General features: G+C 39.5%; 1 protein-coding gene across 1 annotated transcript in view; it reads left to right on the top strand.

Moving 5' to 3' along the window:
- Window positions 1-9,741, top strand: part of LOC147361875 (ATP-binding cassette sub-family C member 4-like) — a 122,192-nt gene extending 112,451 nt beyond the window's left edge. The window contains exons 24-26 of the mRNA XM_086328419.1: window positions 1,671-1,843; window positions 2,955-3,060; window positions 9,514-9,741. Coding sequence (XP_086184545.1) covers window positions 1,671-1,843; window positions 2,955-3,060; window positions 9,514-9,648 — 414 coding nt within the window. The 3' untranslated portion in view covers window positions 9,649-9,741. The remainder of the gene's footprint in view (window positions 1-1,670; window positions 1,844-2,954; window positions 3,061-9,513) is intronic.
- Window positions 9,742-21,208: the final 11,467 nt, after the last annotated feature.

A 21,208-nucleotide genomic window follows, 5' to 3' on the forward strand; every position in this document is an offset into this window, starting at 1 on the left:
TATAAGGTGAAGTTTGCAATTGTTTGAATTTGTGTATTTTCAGTTCAGTTCCGTCATTCAGTCATGTCCAACTCTTTGCCACCCCATGAACCACAGCACGCCAGGACTCCCTATCCATCACCAACTCCCGGAGTCTACCCAAACCCATGTCCATTGAGTCAGTGATGCCATCCAACCATGCCATCCTCTGTCAACCCCTTCTCCTCCTGCCCTCAATCTTTCCCAGCATCAGGGTCTTTTCAAATGTGTCAGTTCTTCACATCAGGTGGCCAAGTACTGGAGTTTCAGCTTCAACATCAGTCCTTGCAATGAAAACCCAGGACTGATCTCCTTTAAGATGAACTGGTTGGATCTCCTTGCAGTCCAAGGGACTCTCAAGAGTCTTCCCCAACACCACAGTTGAAAAGCATCAATTCTTCAGTGCGCAGCTTTCTTTATAGTCCAATTCTCACATCCATACATGACTACTGGAAAAACCATAGCCTTGACTAGACGGACCTTTGTTGGCAAAGTAATGTCTCTGCTTTTTAACATGCTGTTTAGGTTGGTCATAACTTTCCTTCCAAGGAGTAAGCATCTTTTAATTTCTTGGCTGCAATCACCATCTGCAGTGATTTTGGAGCCCCCCAAAATAAAGTCAGTCACTGTTTCCACTGTTTACCCACCTATTTTCCATAAAGTGATGGGACTGGATGCCATGATCTTAGTTTTCTGAATGTTGAGCTTTAAGCCAACTTTTTCACTCTCCTCTTTCACTTTCATCAAGAGGCTCTTTAGTTCTTCACTTTCTGCCATAAGGGTGGGGTCATCTGCATATTTGAGGTTATTGATATTTTCTCCCAGAAATCTTGATTCTAGCTTGTGCTTCATCCAGCCCAGCGTTTTTCATGATGTACTCTGCATATAAGTTAAATAAGCAGGGTGACAATATACAGCCTTGACGTACTCCTTTTCCTATTTGGAACCAGTCTGTTGTTCCATGCCCAGTTCTAACTGTTGCTTCCTGGCCTGCATACAGGTTTCTCAAGTGGCAGGTCAGGTGGTCTGGTATTCCCATCTCCTACAGAATTTTCCACAGTTTATTGTGATCCACACAGTCAAAGGATTTAGCATAGTCAATAAAGCAGAAATAGATGTTTTTCTGAAACTCTCTTGCTTTTTCAATGATCCAGCGGATGTTGGCAATTTGATCTCTGGTTCCTCTGCCTTTTCTAAAACCAAATGTGCTGGTAAGATTTTATCTTCAGAGAAAAAGACTTACTGTAAAAGTTTTGAAGTTTTTCTTTAGTGTACCAACTCCTATGCAGAATGAATGTTGAGAAACTTGACTCAACCATAAAGATTGTTTTAACTTTTCTGTTTAAACCACATTGGGAGAAATAGCTTCATTTTTTGAGAAACTTCCTTAACTAATCCCTCGGTGCAGTTTCTGGAGGCTGTCCTGTGGCAGGGATGGGGGACATTGAGATCTTTCTGTCCTGACTTGACTCCACCATCTTTCTCAGTGAATGCTCTTTGGAAAAAGCTCTCCCCTTCACCTGGCTATACATGTAAGATACATAAGAAGTCCATGTAAGATACATAAGGACGTCAGAATTCTAATGTGTAAGAGGTTTGTCTACTTCAGTAACAGTTTACTTAGGAAAATGTTGTTCTTTCTGTATCTACAGGTGCAACTTAAAGACACCTTTGAACATCTTTCTGGTAAAATGAATACTGAATTAGCAGAATCTGCATTGAACTTAAGTGTTGGACAGAGACAACTGGTGTGCCTTGCTCGGACTATTCTCAAGAAAAATCAGATATTGATTATTGACAAAGCCACATCAAATGTGGATCCAAGGTATGGAGCTGAGATCTAAGAAACCTTGAATCTGAATCCTTGAATTCTAAAGGTGGTAACCAGAAGGGAAAGAGACACGTGTACCCCAATGTTCATTGCAGCACTGTTTATAATAGCCAGGACATGGAAGCAACCTAGATGTCCATCAGCAGATGAATGGATAAGAAAGCTATGGTACATATACACAATGGAGTATTACTCAGCCATTAAAAAGAATACATTTGAATCAGTTCTAATGAGGTGGATGAAACTGGAGCCTATTATACAGAGTGAAGTAAGCCAGAAGGAAAAACACCAATACAGTATACTAACGCATATATATGGAATTTAGAAAGATGGTAACGATAACCCTGTATACGAGACAGCAAAAGAGACACTGATGTATAGAACAGTCTTATGGACTCTGTGGGAGAGGGAGAGGGTGGGAAGATTTTGGAGAATGGCATTGAAACATGTAAAATATCATGTATGAAACGAGATGCCAGTCCAGGTTCAATGCACGATACTGGATGCTTGGGGCTGGTGCACTGGGATGATCCAGAGGGATGGTATGGGGAGGGACGAGGGAGGAGGGTTCAGGATGGGGAACACATGTATACCTGTGGTGGATTCATTTTGATATTTGGCAAAACTAATACAATTATGTAAAGTTTAAAAATAAAATAAAATTAATTAAAAAATTAAAAAAAAAATAAAGGTGGTAAATGGAAAACATTTAGTGATGCTTAGAAATGTTTCTAAGTGTTCTCTTGGCCTCATGGATATTTCTTTATAATATTAATTCCATAAAACAAAGGAAAAACCAAGACATGTTATAAAGGGTTAATGTTGTTATGAGGCATCCTGAGAGAACTAGATTCCTAAATCCAGCTCATTATAATCTCAAGCAATTTTGAGGGAAGACTATTTTCCATTTTTGAAAAACAGTAAATCTCTAAATAGACTTTTTATACTTAGTTTTTTTTGGAACGAGATTATACATTAAGATTATACATAATACAACGAGATTTCATTGATTTTTAAAAACATTATTAAAAGTATCATGATATTTTTAAGTCAAAAGTCTGCTTTTCCTGTTTTTACTGAACTGAATCAATTTCTTTGATTCTAGAACTGATGAGTTAATACAAAAAAAAATTCGTGAGAAATTTGCTCACTGCACTGTGCTGACCATCACACACAGGTTGAGCAATGTCATTGACTGTCAACAGATATCGGTAAGACTCTTACCATTTTAGTTGTTTTCATTTATGTTCAATTTTTCAATGTATCCTTCCTTGTAAAATTTGATACAAACCTCCAGTAATGTAATTTTCTATTAGTTTCTCCTCTCTTTCCTGAAAATTGTTGTTGTTCAGTCGCTCAGTCACGTCTGGTTGTTCATAACCCCATGGAGTTCAGCATACCAGGCCTCCCTGTGCTTCACTATGTCCCAGTTTGCTCAAACTCATGTCTGTTGAGTCTGTGATGTTGTCCAACCATCTCATCCTCTGTTGTCCCCTTGTCCTCCTGCCTTCAATCTTTCCCAGCATCAGAGTATTTTCCAATAAGTCAGCTCTTTGCATCACATAGCTAAAGTATTGTAGCTTCAGCTTTAGCATCAGTCCTTCTAATGGATATTCAGGGTTGATTTCCTTTAGGATTTACCGGTTTAATATTCTTTCAGTCCAAGGGACTCTCAAGAGTCTTTTTATTACCACAGTTAGTCTGTCACTGTTTCCATTGTTTCCCCATCTATTTGCCATGAAGTGATGGCACTGGATGCCATGATCTTTGTCTTTTGAATGCTGAGTTTTAAGCCAGCTTTTTTCACTCTCCTCTTTCACTTTCATCAAGAGGCTCCTTAGTTCCTCTTTGATTCTGCCATAAGGGTGGTGTCATCTACATATCTGAGGTTATTGATATTTCTCCTAGCAATCTTGATTCCAGCTTGAGCTTCATCCAGGCTGACATTTTGCATGATGTACTCTGCATATATGTTAAGTAAGAAGAGTGACAATATACAACCTTGACATCCTTTCCCAATTTGAACCTTATTTGTATTTCTTGCTTTAGAAATAGACATAGCTTTTTTATTGTACTTCCCAGGTACTGCATTTTTGCAAATTGAGAACTTATCATAACCCTGCATTGAGCAAGTTTATGGGCGCCATTTTTCAAACAGTATTTCCTCATTCCAATTCTCTGTCTCACATTTTGGTAATTCTCATTATATGTCAAACTTTTTCACAATCATTATAGTTTCTCTGGTGATCTATAACATCAATGTTACTGCTATGACTTGCTGAAGTCTCATCTGTTGGTTAGTATTTTTTTAAGCAATGCATTGTTTTTAGGTTAAGGTCTCTATATTGTTTTCTCAGACATAATGCTATTGCACACTTGATAGGCCAGTGTCATGCAAACATAACTTCTGTACGTTCTGGGAAACCAGAACATTCATATGACTCATTTTACTGCCATATTCACTTCGTTCCAGTGTTCTGGAACTATTCCCACACAGAGGGATGACTGTACCTCCTTCCTTTCTGGAAAGCAGGTGACTGTCTATTCTGAAAGCTTTAGTGTGGACATAAAGATGAGTCAATCTGTTTCAAAGCCTATGCTCCAGAAGGCAGGTGACCGGCCTTAAGGAGTAGCTGGGGAAGTGACAGGTGCTGATGAAGGGCATAACCAACAGGGTTGTCACCATAAAGTCCTATCATTGCAAGTGATAAGGTGTAATAATTACATTTTATTGCACATGAATACTTCTGCAGAAAGATAGATGAATATGTTTTTTTAATTCTATTTTAATTGAATCTAATCCATAAAAATATTTTTTTGTTATAAAAAAGCAATAAATGTGCAAGATAAAAATAGGAAAACAGAAGAAAATCTCATAAAGGGAAGGTTACAAAATACCCACCACCAGAAAGTGGCAGTTATATAGTGCTATAATTATTTGGATAACATTAGAGCCATTTTAATAATTTATTTTATTCTGCAAGACAGAATATTTCATTACCAGAATTTTTTTGTATTCTTAAAATTCCCCATGTCTTTTATTAATTTTCCACAGCTCAGTTCTTAAAGCTGAGTAAAATTTCATCATAGGGATAGAGCATGATTAATCTCAAACTTAGACATCTATATATTTTCCAAATTGTCACTTTTATCAAAAATCTTGAAATTATTAGATGGATATGGTTTTGTTCACTGTAAGTAAATCAGAGAAAGGGCTTGTTGGGAAACAATTGTAACCTAATTAATAGCTTTGTTTATGTGTTGTCTCTCCAAAGGGGTTTTCCCTGCTTTAGTTCATTAAGCACCATTCATGTGTCAGGCTTAGAATTCGATTTCACAAAGTTCTCTCAGTATTAAGTTTATTAAACATGATGGAGTCATAATGACAGCTAATATAATCTTCCTTACTTTCCCTGTTGCCACAAAACAGTGGAGCAAGACAGACAAATTAGAAATGCTCTTTATCCTAAGACTCACCACTCTCTCTACACTAGAGGGTTCTTCCTGTAGTTTTTCAGAGTATCTGGGTGCTCGTGACCTGCTTTCTCTGCAGCCAACAGCCCAGCTCTTCCCTCCAGTCTCTGCACACTGCTGCTTTCATATCACCCAGATTCTCCTGTTGGTGTGAACAAAGGAAGCATGTGACAATCTGCACTTGCTCCAACAGTGTTATCTGTGGTCAACACTTTCACTGTCCTCAGAGAATTCTCTGGAAATGAATGATGAAGAACCAAAAGCAGAGCTGAGAAACTCAGATCCCACCTCTTCTGTTTATAGTCCATCTTATGGTTTTATATTTTTTGTTTCTTCCTCATCTCAAACCTCTACTTAGAATTTTTCCCACAGAAGTGAAAATCAGAAATGGTTGTAACACACCCGCCTGAAAAGCATAAAACAGCTCAACCTAACTAGAGTTTTACTTAAATTCTATTTTTCACCTTAATGGTACTTTTCTTTCATAAACCTATATATTGCAATTAGAACATTTGAGAAGAGAAAAGCTCCTTCAAAAACACTGCAAGAGATTTCACTCAAGTTTTCAGAGGAAAGATAACTAACACTGAGGTAGGAAGTACAGTTGGGGAGAAGAAATACTTTATGGAGGGGGCGCGCTTGTGTGCAAAGGCAGCAGCTTTGGGAACGTGGCTGTGGAGGTCACCCTGACCCAGCCTTCATCCCTCCCCAGTGAGAAGAATGATTTACTATTTCAAGACCCAAGACAGGATTTTGAGTTAATAGTCGCCACATTGTCCAGTCACTGAGAAAATCACAGGTACCCATTTTACCGATGAGGACCCACCTTTCAGGGTTGGACAGCTATCCCGTGTCATCACCTGGCAGCCAGAGACAAATCTGACACTCAGATCTCCCCCTCCCAACTCTGCTTGTTGTGCAGCGGGATCTCTCTCCATTGTTGTCATCATTTCCCAGCATCTTTCTTACCAGGCTTCTCCTCCATCCTCTCCTGGGCACCACCACCTCTTGGTGCACTCACCCACCTCTCCCTGCATTCTTTATCTCTGATGACATCCTGCCAGTGAAAATGGATCAAATTATCTTGCAGTGCATCCATTTCATTTTTATGTCTAGGACAGCTGTCTGGAATATCTGCACATAAACAGGCTTCATAAACACATCTTCATTGAGCTTATGTAACTAACTTACTCATCCAACATAATGTATTTTTACTTAACGTACTAGAGCTTGATAAGCAGTTCAGGGTTGGGGTTCCTGGAGAGATCCTAGGATTTGGGGATTGTTATCATACCAACTTGAATATGTGGTTTAGTCAATAGTTTATCTCGGGTTACAAGGAGTTGGGGACCTAACGGGAGATTGTAGGAGCTTTTTCTTATAAGGGATGTTAAAAATCCAAAATTATACCTATTTTTCTGTACATAATGAGAATTTGGATTTGCTTTATGTTTATTTGTTCTGAAATATCTAGATTTTTTGACCAAACCAGTAAATGTAAAGGCTAAGTTGGTAAAATTCTATTTCTGGCCTTTTTTCAGTCTGTGTCCCATCTCAGCTCTTGTAGCCCCTACGTGAGCCTTGGCTTTTAAGTTTGATTAGGTTCCATTTGTTTTTGCTTTTATTTCTTTTGCTTTGGGAGACTAATCTAAAAAAAAATATTGCTATGATTTATATCAAAGAGTCTTTTGCCTGTATTTTCATTTAGTTTTGTAGTTCCCAGCCTTATATTAGATCTTGAAGCCATTTTGAGTTTATTTTTGTGCATGATGTGAGGGAGTGTCTAATTTCATATATCTTCAGGTGTTCAGCTTTCCCAGTACTATTTACCATAGAAACTGTCTTTTCTCCAATTCTTGTGTACTGTTTCATAGATTAATTGACGTAGATGTGTGGAGACCAGTGTTTTAAAACTGCAGTTTTTCTTCTTCAACATCAGGAGTGGTAGTTACGTTCTGTTATGCTATGCTTAAGTAGAATTGCACATGTGAGACATCTAAATTGACATGCCAAGTTACAGGGCTTCCCTGGTGGCTCAGAGGGTAAAGATTCCACCTGCAATGCAGGAGACTTGAGTTTAATCCCTGGGTCAGGAAGATCCCCTGGAGAAGGGGATGGCTACCCACTCCAGTATTCTTACCATGGACAGAGGAGCCTGGTGGACTACAGTCCCATGGGGTCATAAAGAATTGGACATGACTGAGCAACTTTCACTGAACATTTAAATTATTATGCAGATGTGAAAGTGAAAGTTGCTCAGTCATGTCTGACTTTTTATGATCCTATGGACTGTAGTCCACCAGACTCCCCTGTCCATATGATTTTCCAGGCAAGAATACTGGAATAGGTTGCTATGCCCTTCTCCAGGGGATCTTCCCAACCCAGGGATCGAACCTGTGTCTCTTGTGTCTCCTTCATTGCAGGCAGATTCTTTATCCACTGAGTTACCTTGGAAGCCCATTAAGTGGATGAAACAGATTCGATTATTCTCAGACTCTTTTGAGAAGGCTACCCTTAGCAGTGATTCACAGTAGTAAACAAATGATTAACAGGAAAATGGCATTTATGAGACTAATAAATGTTTCCAATTAAATGGAAAGGATTAAATTTATTGTAGTACTTATATGTTGAAAAACAACCTGTATGTTGTTTAGAGTTCCTGCATTCTGTTTAAAAATTTAAAAAAAAAACTTTTTTTAAAAAATATAAATTTATTTATTTTAATTGGAGATTAATTACTTTACAATATTGTATTGGTTTTGCCATACATCAACTTTTATTTATTTGTTTATTTTAGGCTGTGCTGGGTCTTCCTTGCTACACAGACTTTTCTCTAGTTGCAGCAAGTAGGGGCTACTCTTCATTGCCGTGTGCAGACTTCTCATTGCATGGGCTCTCTTGTTGTGGAGCATGGGTTCTAGGCATGTAGGCTCAATAGCTGAGGCTCCTGGGCTCTAGACCACAGGCTCTGTAGTTATGGCACATGGGCTTAGTTGCTCTGTGGCATGTGCGAGCTTTCTGAACCAGGGATGGAACACAAGACTCCTGCATTAGTAGGCAGATTCTTTTATCACTGAGCCACCAGGGAAGCTTATCCAGTATATTCTCTTAATATGCATTTATTTCAAATATGACCTAAATGAATTAAATACTACTGAACATCAGAACAGTTTTATAATTATATCACTTGGGCCAATTGTTTCAGACACTTTTTCCCCATCCAGAACCATTAACCAAAGTCACTAATAAGTAGAAAGGCAGAGTGAAGGACCCCTTCCTCTCCCTTTCAGTTTGCATTTAGCAGACTTATTAATGAGCAATAACAGGGGTGAAAGGAAAGCAGCTGAAGAAAGAAAGAGAAACAAGGAAAGAAAGATAATTTATGGAAACAGATTCAGATCCTAGGCAGTTCAGGTTGGGCTGGCCCCATGTGCTCTGTAACCCATGATCACTGGAATTTGGAGCTCAATTTCTTACTTGCTTCTTTAGTCTTATCCAAAGAGAAAACTGGATTTCTAGAGATTTCTTCTGTGCAGAGCAGTTTTGCAAAAGCTGCTTATGTACCAGCTCCTTTTGCCAGGCTTTCTCTCTCAGAAGAATAAACTACAACCACATCCAGCTTCAAGAAGCATCTCAATCCCTTGGACAAGGATTCTGTTCCTCTTAGAAGCTGGCATAATCCAGGATCCTTAAGAAATCCTGGAAGCCTTTGCTTTTTTCCCCAAATATTGCTCAGATTCTCAAATCGACCATTAATTTGTTGTCAGGGCACTGCTTTCTGGTTCGTATGACACCAACCTACTTTTTAGATAAATGGAATTTGATTTTCTTGAATGAAGATATTTGCCAACTCTGTGAATCTGTACAAATTGCCTCAAAGCTCAGAGTCTGAGTGTTAAAAGTGCTAATGATAACAACCCCAAATGCCCTGAACATAAAATAAGATGCTATAGAGTACTAGTAGTCATATTTTCTTTCTTTCCTATAACATTATAATATTAAAAGGTTAGCTTAGGCCTTTGTCTGCCTAGTAAAACAAATTAGTTGAACTATTAAAACATCAGCCAGCCCTACCACCCAAATAGATTTTCTCTGTTTCCCTATGCTGCCACTTTTTGAAATATTGTCTGAGTTATAATATGTTACTGGGAGACATTATGTACTAATGGGTTTCTTTTTGCTGTTTACAGGTTTTGGATTCAGGGAGACGGAAAGAAACTGGTCAGCCAAATGATTTGCTGCAGAATAGAAACAGTCTGTTTTATAAAATGGTGCAACATCTGGGCAAGGAGGAAGTAGCTGTCCTCACTGAAAGGGCAAAATAGGACAGGGAGTTGTCATTAAAGTTTGTCTCCAGGTTCACTCTTCACAAGATCTCTATCAGGGGTCTGATAACAAGCACTCTGTGGCCTTATAAACCTCCAGAGACTAAGCTTCATGAGTGGGTCTTAACAACACAAGGTGGGTTAAGAGCAGGTCTGCTGAAGATCTGCAGCAGTGGTGGGGGTGGGGTCAGGATGTGTGCACCCTTCTATGTGCACACACCTGTGCCTGCAACAGAGATTTCATTTTTTTTTAATTTTATTTTTTTTTAAACTTTACAATATTGTATTGGTTCTGCCATATATCGAAATGAATCCGCCACAGGCATACATGTGTTCCCCATCTGGAACCCTCCTCCCTCCTCCCTCCCCATACCATCCCTCTGGGTCGTCTCAGTGCACCAGCCCCAAGCATCCAGTATCATATAGATCTTGTGACAGAGATTTCAGATTGGACTTCCACATTTCTGGGCTCTGGGTTCAGATTCTCATAGAGCACAGAACACTCTCAGTTTGCAGACCCTTTACATTCATTCTGACTGGTGCTCAGCGTATTTGTGATGCAAGTTCTGTCAAGGAATATCCAGGAAATTTGAGAGTTCAGGGGACAATTTTTGAAATATTTTGATTCTAGGAAGATCTTCCAGGGAAAGGTGTAGGTCTCTTCTGTTTTCTAATCTGTAAGGAAAACTTCTTCCTCTACCTTCTAGAAGATGAAATTGTAATCAGGACAAATCAAGAACTCACAATACCTTCACACTGTAGTCTGAATGATGCTTGAAAGTTTACAAAGTACTTTTTCAGAGATGAGGTGTGCGAAGCACTAAGCACGGTGCATGGTATGAGGAACGGGCTTGATGGGTAACATTCAGGTCATGTGACATCTTCCAAACAAAGGTGAGATGGTAACTGAGGTCTAGGTTAGGATACTTAGCCATTGTCATTCAGCCATCTGTAAGTTTTTCTGGAAGAAGGTGGGAGTGGGAATAGGGTTGATGGGAAGATGGAGGGAAGGAAGGTCTGGTGTTCTTGACCCTTGACATGCAGGGTTTGGGGTGGGATGAGGCTTCTAGCTGCCTGTGGTGAGGCTTCTCCATAGAAAATTTATCTCTTAGTATTAAATTATGGGTATATTTTCTATTCTCATACTTTTGTGCATTTCCCAGATTTTCACTTGTAAGCAGAATAAGATTACTAGTGTAATATTTTAAATGTCTTAAAGAAAACATGTCCCAGTATCTTAAGTACTACTATATAAAGCATTTATCTAAAATGTGGCCTTAGTTCATCACTGTCTCATCTCAGCCCTCCTTAGAAATGAGGAAACGCAGAGCAGTACCTTCCACTGCTCATAGTGTAGGAGACTTCCTGGGTTGCAGAGCTGGTTGAAGAGGTGGTAGAATTAGAGTTTGTACTTAGGTTTAGGGACAAGGAAGTCTGTTCTGAACATTTCCAAAGTGCTTATATTGTATGCAAATATAGAGTGTGTGTGTTAGTCGTCAAGTCACGTTTGACTCTGCAACACCATTGTCTGTAGCTTGCCAGTCTCCTCTGTCCATGGAATTTTGCAAGCAAGAATACTGGCTGGGTTGCCATTCCCTTCTCAAGGGGATCTTCCCAACCCAGGGATCGAACTCCAGTCTCCCACATTGAGGACAAATTCTTTACCATCTGAGCCATATATATCACCCTTTATATTTTTTTAGTGCCTGAAATTCACAGAGCACTTTCATTAATTTGAGTGCCTGCCAGTCATTGAAGACTCGATAAGCATTTGTCATTTTCTGGGTGACAAAATCACAAAACAACCAGGAATCTCCCAAACCCTTTTGGTCTTTCCACCTTAGGCATTTCACATCAGAAAGAGGTGTGTCCATCTGTGTCAAAGTCTTCATTTAAACACTGTGTTATCATTATATATTATCAAGACATTGAGTAATGAGAAGTAGATCATAGAACTTCTGATAGGTCCGGATAACATAAGATAGGTTTCAACAACCTCATTTTACAGGTGATGAAACTGAGGCCCCTTAGAAGGAAGGTGGCCCTATGTATATAATTGGTGTGAAGTTAGTTTGCAGCAGATACAGAATTAGAAATCTTTTCTTTCAGTAAATGTTTTAAATCAAGTATAACATACATATAAAAACAGACATGGGTCATAGAATTAGAAATCTTGTGCTTCCTGGTCTAGTAATCCTGCACCTACTCTAACAATATTCAGGGTAAGTTACATTTGTGTAGTTTTTCTCAATTTATTTTACATTGCTCTCACATGTATGATTTCACATAATCTCATGATGGTCCATTTTTATCCATGTCACGGTTGGGGAGGGTGTGTCCACGGCTCACCTAAGGTCACAGAGCTGGTCCAGGGAGCAGAGGGGCAATTGCTAGGGGAGGCTGAGGGCCACCCTAGGTACTGTGTTCTGTATCAATTCTGAGAACACTGCTTCTTTCACGTGGTAGCCAAGATGGGGCCATCATGCAAGTTCACAGAGTAGCAGAACCTCACTCTTGAGTTGGAGTCCTGCCACTGGGTCAGGTCACCTCTACAGAACAAAAAAAAAAAGCATTTCTTGATCCTCATCCCAGTTGAACATCTTCTTGACATTATTTCTGCATACTCTGCATCCTCTTAGGTAAGCTGTCAGATTATCAGGTTTTTGGACGTGCAAGCATCAGATACCCATGCATTGTTCAGAGCTATAACACCAGGAGCATTAGCCTAAGTCAACAAAATTTTCACTCTAATAGAACAGAATTCATTCATTTGAAAAGAAAACTCAACAGCTGAGAAAAGGTGCTTCCAAGTCACATTTTTTAAAATACATAGTTCAAGTGAATCACTGATTCACTGTCTGATTGACCCTTTTAGATGATCTATGAAATAGCAGAGAAATTACCTTTCAGATACACAAAGCGGAAGGGGCATTAGTTTGCTAGGACTGCCATACAAAGTACCACAGAGTAGATGACTTAAACAACAGAAATTTATTTTCTCACAGCCCTGGAGAATGGATGTCTGAGGTCAAGGTGTCAGTAGGGTTGGTTTCCTCTGAGGTCTCCCTCCTTGGCTTGGAGATGCCATCTTCCCTCTGTGTCATCACATGGCCTTCCCTCTGTACCTATGTCCTGATCTTCTTTTCTTGTAAGAACTCCAGTCTATTAGATTAGGACCCATCTGTTTGACTTCATTTTAACTTTTTGCCTCTTTAAAGAGCCTGTCTCCAAATGCAGTCACATTCTGATGTACTAGCAGGTTTAGGACTTCAACATGTAAAATTGGAGGGGACACAATTCAACTCAAAGAAAAAATGCCTGTCATTTATTCTGTTCTGTGATGAAGCAGACCTGCTTGAAGTTTTTTGAAGTTTCTTTGCTCCTGGTGTGTAACAAAGGTGTTATTAATCTATTTATGAAATCACTTAATACAGCCCAGAAGTTACAAAATCCCAATATCCTAGTTCTAGGCGCCTGGACCAGTTTAAATCAATGGAGGAGGCATTTAGCATCCATGTGGCCTTGTGTCCCCTGAGGCCTCTCTGCTTCAGGTCCTTACCTGTGTGTAGAGCAGGGATTACAGGTCGGCCAGTTTCTTTACACTCATTACAGGGATCAGATGAGAGAGCAGATGCTTAAATGCTTTGAGACTTTAGAATGTTTTACAGTATAAAAGTGGGATCATTTTTCCAACCTGCAGAATGGGAGAAAATAATAGCAAATTAAACAACTGACAAAGGGTTAATTTCCAAAATATACAAGCTGCCCATGCAAGGCTTCCCTAGTGACTCAGATGGTAAAGAATCTGCCTGCAATGAGGGAGAACCCTGCAATGTGCAAGACCCAGGTTCAATCCCTGGTTCAGGAAGATCTTCTGGAGTAGGAAATGGCAACCCACTTCAGTATTCTTGCCTGGAGATTCCCATAGACAGAGGAGCCTGGTGAGCTACAGCCCATTGGGTCACAAAGAGTCGGACACAACTGAGATGCTAACATTACCACACTTCCATGCAAGTCAGTTCCAGAAAAACAAACAACCCAATCAAAAAGTGGGGAAAAGACATAAGCATACATTTATCCAAAGAAGACATACAGATGGCTAACAAACACATGAAAAGATGCTCAACATTGCTCATTATTAGAGAAATGCAAATCAAAACCACAGTGAGATATCACCTCACACCAGTCAGAATGGCCATTATCAAAAAGTCTACAAACACTAAACGCTGGAGAGGGTGTTGAGAAAAGGGAACCCTCTTTCACTATTGGTGGGAATGTAAGTTGATACAGCCACTGTGGAATACAGTATGGAGATTCCTTTAAAAATTAGGAATAAAACAACCATATGACACAGCAATCTCACTCCTAGGCATATACCCTGAGGAAACCAAAATTGAAAAACAAACATGTACTCCAATGTTGTAGCAGCACCATTTACAATAGCTAGAACATGGAAGCAACCTAGATGTCCATCGACAGATGAATGGATAAAGAAGTGTGGCACATATACACAGTGGAATATTACTCAGCCATAAAAAGGAATGTATTTGAGTCAGTTCTAATGAGGTGGATAAACCTCGAGCCTATTATACAGAGTGAAGTCAGTCAGAACGAGAAAAACAAGTATCACATACTAACGTGTATATATGGAGTCTAGAAAGATGGTACTGATGAAATTATTTGCAGGGCAGCAATGGAGACATAGACACAGAGAACACTTATGGTCCTGGTGGGATGGGGGGAGGAAGGAGAGGGTGGGATGTATGGAGACAGTAACATGGAAACTTACGTTACCATATGTAAAACAGCCAATGGGAATTTGCTGTATGATTCAGGAAACTCAAATCTGGGCTCTGTAACAATCTATAGAGAGGTGGAATGGGGAGGGAACATATGTATACCTAAGGCTGGTTCATGTTGGTGTTTGGAAGAAACCAACACTGTTCTATAAAGCGGTTATCCTTCAGTTTAAAAAAATTAAAATTAAAAAAAGAGGGGAAGGCTCTAGGCTCTGTAAAAGCTGTAGTCAGAAGCCTTGGCTCCCAACAATAAAACAAATATACCCATAGTTCTTCTAAGTAGCTTCAGAGACTCTAAATCAGGGATCCCCAACCACTGGACCACAGACTTGTACCGCTCCATGGGCTGTTGGGAACTGGGCCACACAACAGGAAGTGAGTGGTGGGGGAGTGAGCAAAGCTTCATCTGCCGCTCCCCATCATTCATATTACACCTGAGTGTAATCACTCGTATTACACCTCCCCCAACTCCCCTCCCACCCCGTCCTGTCTGTGGACAGCTTGTCTTCCATGCAACTGGGTTCCTGGTGCCAAAAAGGTTGGGGACTGCTGGTGTAAGTAATTAAAAGGTATTTTTAATAATAAGTTTGAAAACAAATGATACATATACTGCTACAAAATTTAAAATCTTTAAAAAATACTTTTTAAGGATTTATGAACAGAAAGTAAATCACCCTCCACTCCTGTCATCACACAGCTCCTCCCTAGATGGAGCCCCAGCACCACTTTTGACTGTCTTGTTGACTCTTCTGTGCATCAGGAAGAACTTGTGAAAATGTGGTCTTCCTGTTTTTAAGCACAGATGATAGCTGTTCTTTCCTTTTTTTTTTTTTTTCAGCTAATATTATATCTCAGATTATATCAATGCATATAGTTGTCTCATTCCTTTTAATGGCTACATAGTGCTACACTTTCTCCATTTCCTACTCCTTATTTTCAATACTTGTCAAGCAGAGTTTTTAAAACATAGGGATTACAACCTGATATTAACATCCAAATTCGTTGTGCTCATATTATGAGAAACCCTTGGGCAGACAGTATTAATAGATTTCCCAGCCTCTTTGTCACCCTGTGTTTATCTCCAGACTTTGAATTAGTAAAATGATTTTACTTATCAATTTGCTCTAGTGATAAAACTTATTTGTTAATCAGAATGATCAGAACTCTAGTGGATCTACAGGTTGTTTGGCATTCATTTCAGCCCCACTGAGGGTTCTAAGGGGGCTACTTCCTCCATAGAATAAACACACTTGTTTTTTTAAATTGTGTCTCCAGTAGTGATATGATTTGTTTCAAATGAAGAAGTGGACTTAGAAATGTGTTGCCTTAGGAGAAGGACTTTAAAACTCTTAAACATTTTGTTTTTGGCTTTCCCCACCCCCAGGTGCATTTTGAAGCAATAGCCAGATATCACTCACAGTGACTGTGTGGTTTTATCAATGTAATGAATGTCCAGTGGACAGCTCTCAGCCTTAGCAATTTTTGAGTCAACTCTATGATTCTACCATGAGTTCATGTCTATTCCAAAGGCATTTTTCCAATAGGTTTTTGCACTACATAAATTGTACTTTTTTGCATTAACAACAAATATTTACATATCACAAGATGTTTATTTTTTTTCTATAGCTTTTTTCTCCTCCTTCATTCAGTGATTTCAAGCTCTTGCAAAAGGATTTATTATCTTTATTTATATGTTACAGTGTTTTCTTTCTTATCCAAATCAGAGTACTGCTGCTAAGTCACTTCACTCGTGTCCGACTCTGTGCGACCCCATAGATGGCAGCCCACCAGGCTCCCCCGTCCCTGGGATTCTCCAGGCAAGAACACTGGAGTGGGTTGCCATTTCCTTCTCCAATGCATGAAAGTGAAAAGTGAAAGTGAAGTCACTCAGTCGTGTCCGACTCTTAGCGACCCCGTGGACTGCAGCCTTCCAGGCTCCTCTGTCCATGGGATTTTCCAGGCAAGAGTGCTGGAGTGGGGTGCCATTGCCTTCTCCAATCAGGTTTTCTGTCTTGAGAGACTCCAGAGCCAAACTCATTTTCTAAGATTTGAGACAAAGTTGTCACAGATGAGGGTTTTTTTTTTTTTTTTTTAACTGTTTCCAGAATTACATATTACTTTAGAATTATGTCAGGGCTTCTGTTTACTTGCAGGTAGTGTGAAGTTGCTGTTTTGTGTCACTACTTCCTTTAACACTATGATCCATTTTTCCACTCAAAGATCTCTGGTTAAAATACTAGAGATAACTAATAGGAAAAACATATGACACATAGTTTAAGTGACATTATAGGAAAGAGAGGTGTTGCCCTCCAAAAAAACTATGGTTAAAATATAGGACAATATTGTATGTTCATCTCCTGTATCCCCTGCATTGCAGGCAGATACTTTACCACTGAGCCACTGGGAAAGCCCTCTAAAAGAGAAGAAAGAGAAAATATGCTTTCTCAAAGTAGGAACCCTTCCTGGCATTTGCTCATGAAGGACAAATGTGTGCTATGACTGTCTTTTGGATACAGGATTTAATTATTTTTTACATTAAAAAAAAATGTGGTAAAACATATATAAAATAAAATTTGCCATATAACCATTTTTAATCATACAATTCAGTGGCATTAATCATGTTTACAAGATTGTGCAACCATCATTGTTTAGGTAACTTTTGGTAAAGGCTGTTATTTCTGCAGAGTCATTCTGGTACGTTTCATTTTTCTAGAAGTGGATTTGTTTCCTGTGAGTTTTGAGCTTGACTGGCATAAATGTTTTCACAGTATCTTATATGCTTAGTCTCTGCAGCATCTCTGTCCTTTTGGCTTTTAGTTTTCTTTAAGCTTTCGCTTTTTTATTAACAATTTTGCATAACTTTTTCCTATTTTCAAAAAATCAACTTTTTTATTGAGGCTCTGTTTTTTTTTTTTCTAATTCCTCACATCATTTTTTCTTTCTTTCAACTTTTCCTGAGATTTTTTTTCTCTAAATTCTTAAATTGGAAACATTAATAATGTCATTATTTTTCTAATATAAGTATATGAAGCTGACATTTTTTTCTGAGATCCACTTTAGCCGCAACCTACAAGTTTTGATACTTAGTACTACCAGTAGTCAAAGTATTATGTATTTTCTAAATACTAATTTAATTCATTAACTATATCTTTTATCTATGGGTTATTCATAAGTATAATGTTTTCTAAGTTTAAAATGCTAATGGATTTTTTCTATTAGATTGAACCATGTGGAACTGCTAACATTCAGTCTTTTTATAAACTATAAAATGGCACTTTCATATGGTTAAACATAATCATTTTCTTTTGTTATTAATATATAACTTAATTTCATTTTGGTCAGACAACATTAGATTGTGGATTTTAAACCAAAGGTAACCACATTAACACAAAAAGTCCTTGTTTCTACCATTTTGTATTTTATTTGGGGGTATTATAATGTTATAAATCTGTATGTAACCAGTAATTTTCAAATAAAAATCCTCCCCAAATACTGGAATGTTTTCTGACACATGCAGGCTGGTTCTCTAGGATGCAGACTCAGATGGAGTTTAGTGCTGGGGTGTATATCAGGGGTGCCCTTGGGGTCAGTGTTGTGGAATCAGGAGGGACGAAACGGGATACGGCAGAGGAACACTGGCCAGATGACCTTAGCTGACCACATGGGGGTTTGGAGTGATGAAGGCTCTCCAGGGTTGTCTTGACATGTCCACTGGCCAGGCTGTCATACCTCCCCGTGGATGGGTAGTGCAAATAGACTGCTCCTGGAAGGGCTGGTGGTTTAAACTTGCCCACTGAGCACTTCCAGCAGCTGGACAGTGAGTCCTTGGAGGGAGGTCAGGACAGCACATCTCCATGTTCCCCCCACAGCATGTATCACAGCTCCAGAGGTAGGTGATGAAGGTGTACTGTGGGGGAAACTCTTGATGACTGATATGTAAATCAAAACAGTGATTTAGTGATTCTCCTCAATACCCTCTGGTCTAAAAAATAGAGGAGAAGGTCCATATAGGGGAGATATCCTCATTCTCCAGGGTCAGCCCAGTTGTCACCTCTTCTAGGAAGTCATCATCCTAGGTAACTCGTATTTCTGTAGGACCCTGAGCACCTCTCATTTGTTAAACTGAACCATGCTTGGTTAGTATCCTGTTGTCTCCATCCTGAGATAATTCATTTGTCAACAAGGAGTCTGTTCTTTCCATTGTGCACTGCTTCTATATGATGTAGCTTAGAGGTTAAAGCATCTGCCTACAATGCAGGAGACCTGGGTTCGATCACTGGGTCAGGAGGATCCCCTGGAGAAGGAAATGGCAACCCACTCCAGTATTCTTGCCTGGAGAATCCCATGGGTGGTGGGCTATAGTCCACAGGGTCGCAAAGAGTCAGACACGACTGAGCGACTTCACTTTCACTTTCACCCTGATTGTGAGTGTTCACACATGGTCTGTTTTCTCATTAAATCAAGTGAGAAAAATACTTGGAATTATACCCTATCCACTTTTTAATTAAATCTTCCAGCACAGTGTGCATCATGTAGGGGGTGTTCAGTAAATGTTGGTTGAATGAATAAATGTTGACTGAGAACAAACCTTCCTTTTCAAATTTATAATTTTGAAATTCTAAGAGGTAGCCTGGGATAACAGACAGCCCTGGTTTTGGAATCAGTCACACTGACCTGCCTGTCAGGTCTTTCTGTGCTCTCACCAGCAGTGTGGGTGTCCAAAGAATGCATTGTCCAGAGTGGGACACTTGAGAGTGATGGGACACTGATAACCAGCCAGGATTCCAGGGAAATAAACTGGTACCATCCTTGATAAAAAGGGCTCTGGACATCCTACAGCCATGTTGACTTAGTTTCATGCTTGGGAGAGTGTCTTTACCTCTGCCTCTCAGCTACTTTGTCTGGAAAATGAATATAATTCCTGCTCTTGAACCACTGCTTTGGTTGGGATGATGGATGGACCAAGAGCATCCAAAGACACAGGGTACAATCACTGACCTTGGTGACTCTTAATCACCAAGAGAAAACAGCAAAATGGGTGTGGATGAAGGAGGTTTGTGGACTGTAGAAGGTGTATTTGAGGAGGTCCTCATCTGATGGGCTAAACCAGACTGTCCCTCCTTCACATGTAGTTAAAATGACACCAGCACATGGAGAGGAGCACAAGCTCTGGAGTCAGCCTTCCAGGGGCAAATCCTGGCTTCTCTGGACACTAACTGGGTTTAGATACAAGTTCAGCTGCCTGCTAATCATGGGCTTTTAAGGTTGGGAAGCCCACTGTGCTTCAGCATCTTTGTCTGAAAGTTGAAGTGGGGATAGTATGATTCTCAGAGGGTTGTTGCAAAGATTAACTATGACAGTGACACTCCCAATGTGGTCTGTGCACTAGTGCCAGTCTGTGGACTGTTTATAACCAGGTTAGAAGTACGCACAGGAAATTTAAGAAAGCTAGAAACTCGGAGCCATCAGCTATGGCTGTGACATCCACACTTAGGATGGTGGGATCCTGAACATCCCAGAGACCAGTGTGACTGTTGCACTTGCAGGGAGAGGGAGGGGCACAGGGCTGAGCTGCACACTAGCTGTGCACCGTGGATCACTGATTAGGTAGCAATGGACTGAAAATGTGAAATTAAATAAAAATGATACTTAATCCCAGACAGGTGAGAAACACTGCTTTTGAACAATGCTGGATGTGTGATTAGCTGTCGATCAGTACTACCCTCTCTAGTACTACCCTCTTTATTAATTGTTATCATCTTACTTATGCTTAAAATGAGACCATATGGGCTTTCAAAAGATCCTACTGTACATTATCAATATTTGTAATAGCATTAAAAACTTGGAAATAATTAAATTTCTCTTTACATTTAGAGGTCCCCCTATTCTTGAATCAGCAACATGGTCCTAAAGTTGAAGAAGGTACCTGGAAACACAACAGGCTACTTTAAAACTCTTCAGAGTTTTTTAAATACAAGGTTTATGTGTGAGCTCTTAATTTTCCTTTAAAAGCAGAAAGAATAGGGCTTAACTGAGCTTTTGCTTTTTAAACCTAATGTTCTAAGGAATTTTTTTTTTAAACTAAAATAGCAATGTGTGTTGAAAACTGGGATACACATATATTTATTTGAATTTAGACCTAAAAAATAACATTACAAGAAGGAATAACATGCCCAGCACTGTGAAACCTCCATCTGTACTCCAGACCCATCTGGCTTGCCTTAGGAGTTAAACTGGGATTGTGTGTTTGTGTGTGTGTGTGTGTTTTAAGAACCAATGTTAAGACACACTAAGAATTTTTTTTAATTTAATTTTATTTTATTTTTAACTGTACAATATTGTATTGGTTTTGCCAAATATCAAAATGAATCTGCCACAGGTATACATGTGTTCCCCATCCTGAACCCTCCTCCCTCCTCCCTCCCCATACCATCCCTCTGGGTCGTCCCAGTGCACTAGCCCAAAGCATCCAGTATCGTGCATCGAACCTGGACTGGCGACTCGTTTCATATATGATATTATACATGTTTCAATGCCATTCTCCCAAATCATCCCACCCTCTCCCTCTCCCACAGAGTCCATAAGACTGTTCTATACATCAGTGTCTCTTTTGCTGTCTCGTATACAGGGTTATTGTTACCATCTTTCTAAATTCCATGTATATGCGTTAGTATACTGTATTGGTGTTTTTCTTTCTGGCTTACTTCACTCTGTATAATAGGCTCCAGTTTCATCCACTTCATTAAAACTGACTCAAATGC

This window comes from Bos grunniens, chromosome 12 (assembly GCF_055505025.1).
Source record: "Bos grunniens cultivar Pamir isolate PY7600 chromosome 12, Bosgru_T2T1.0, whole genome shotgun sequence".
Taxonomy (NCBI): Eukaryota; Metazoa; Chordata; class Mammalia; order Artiodactyla; family Bovidae; genus Bos; species Bos grunniens.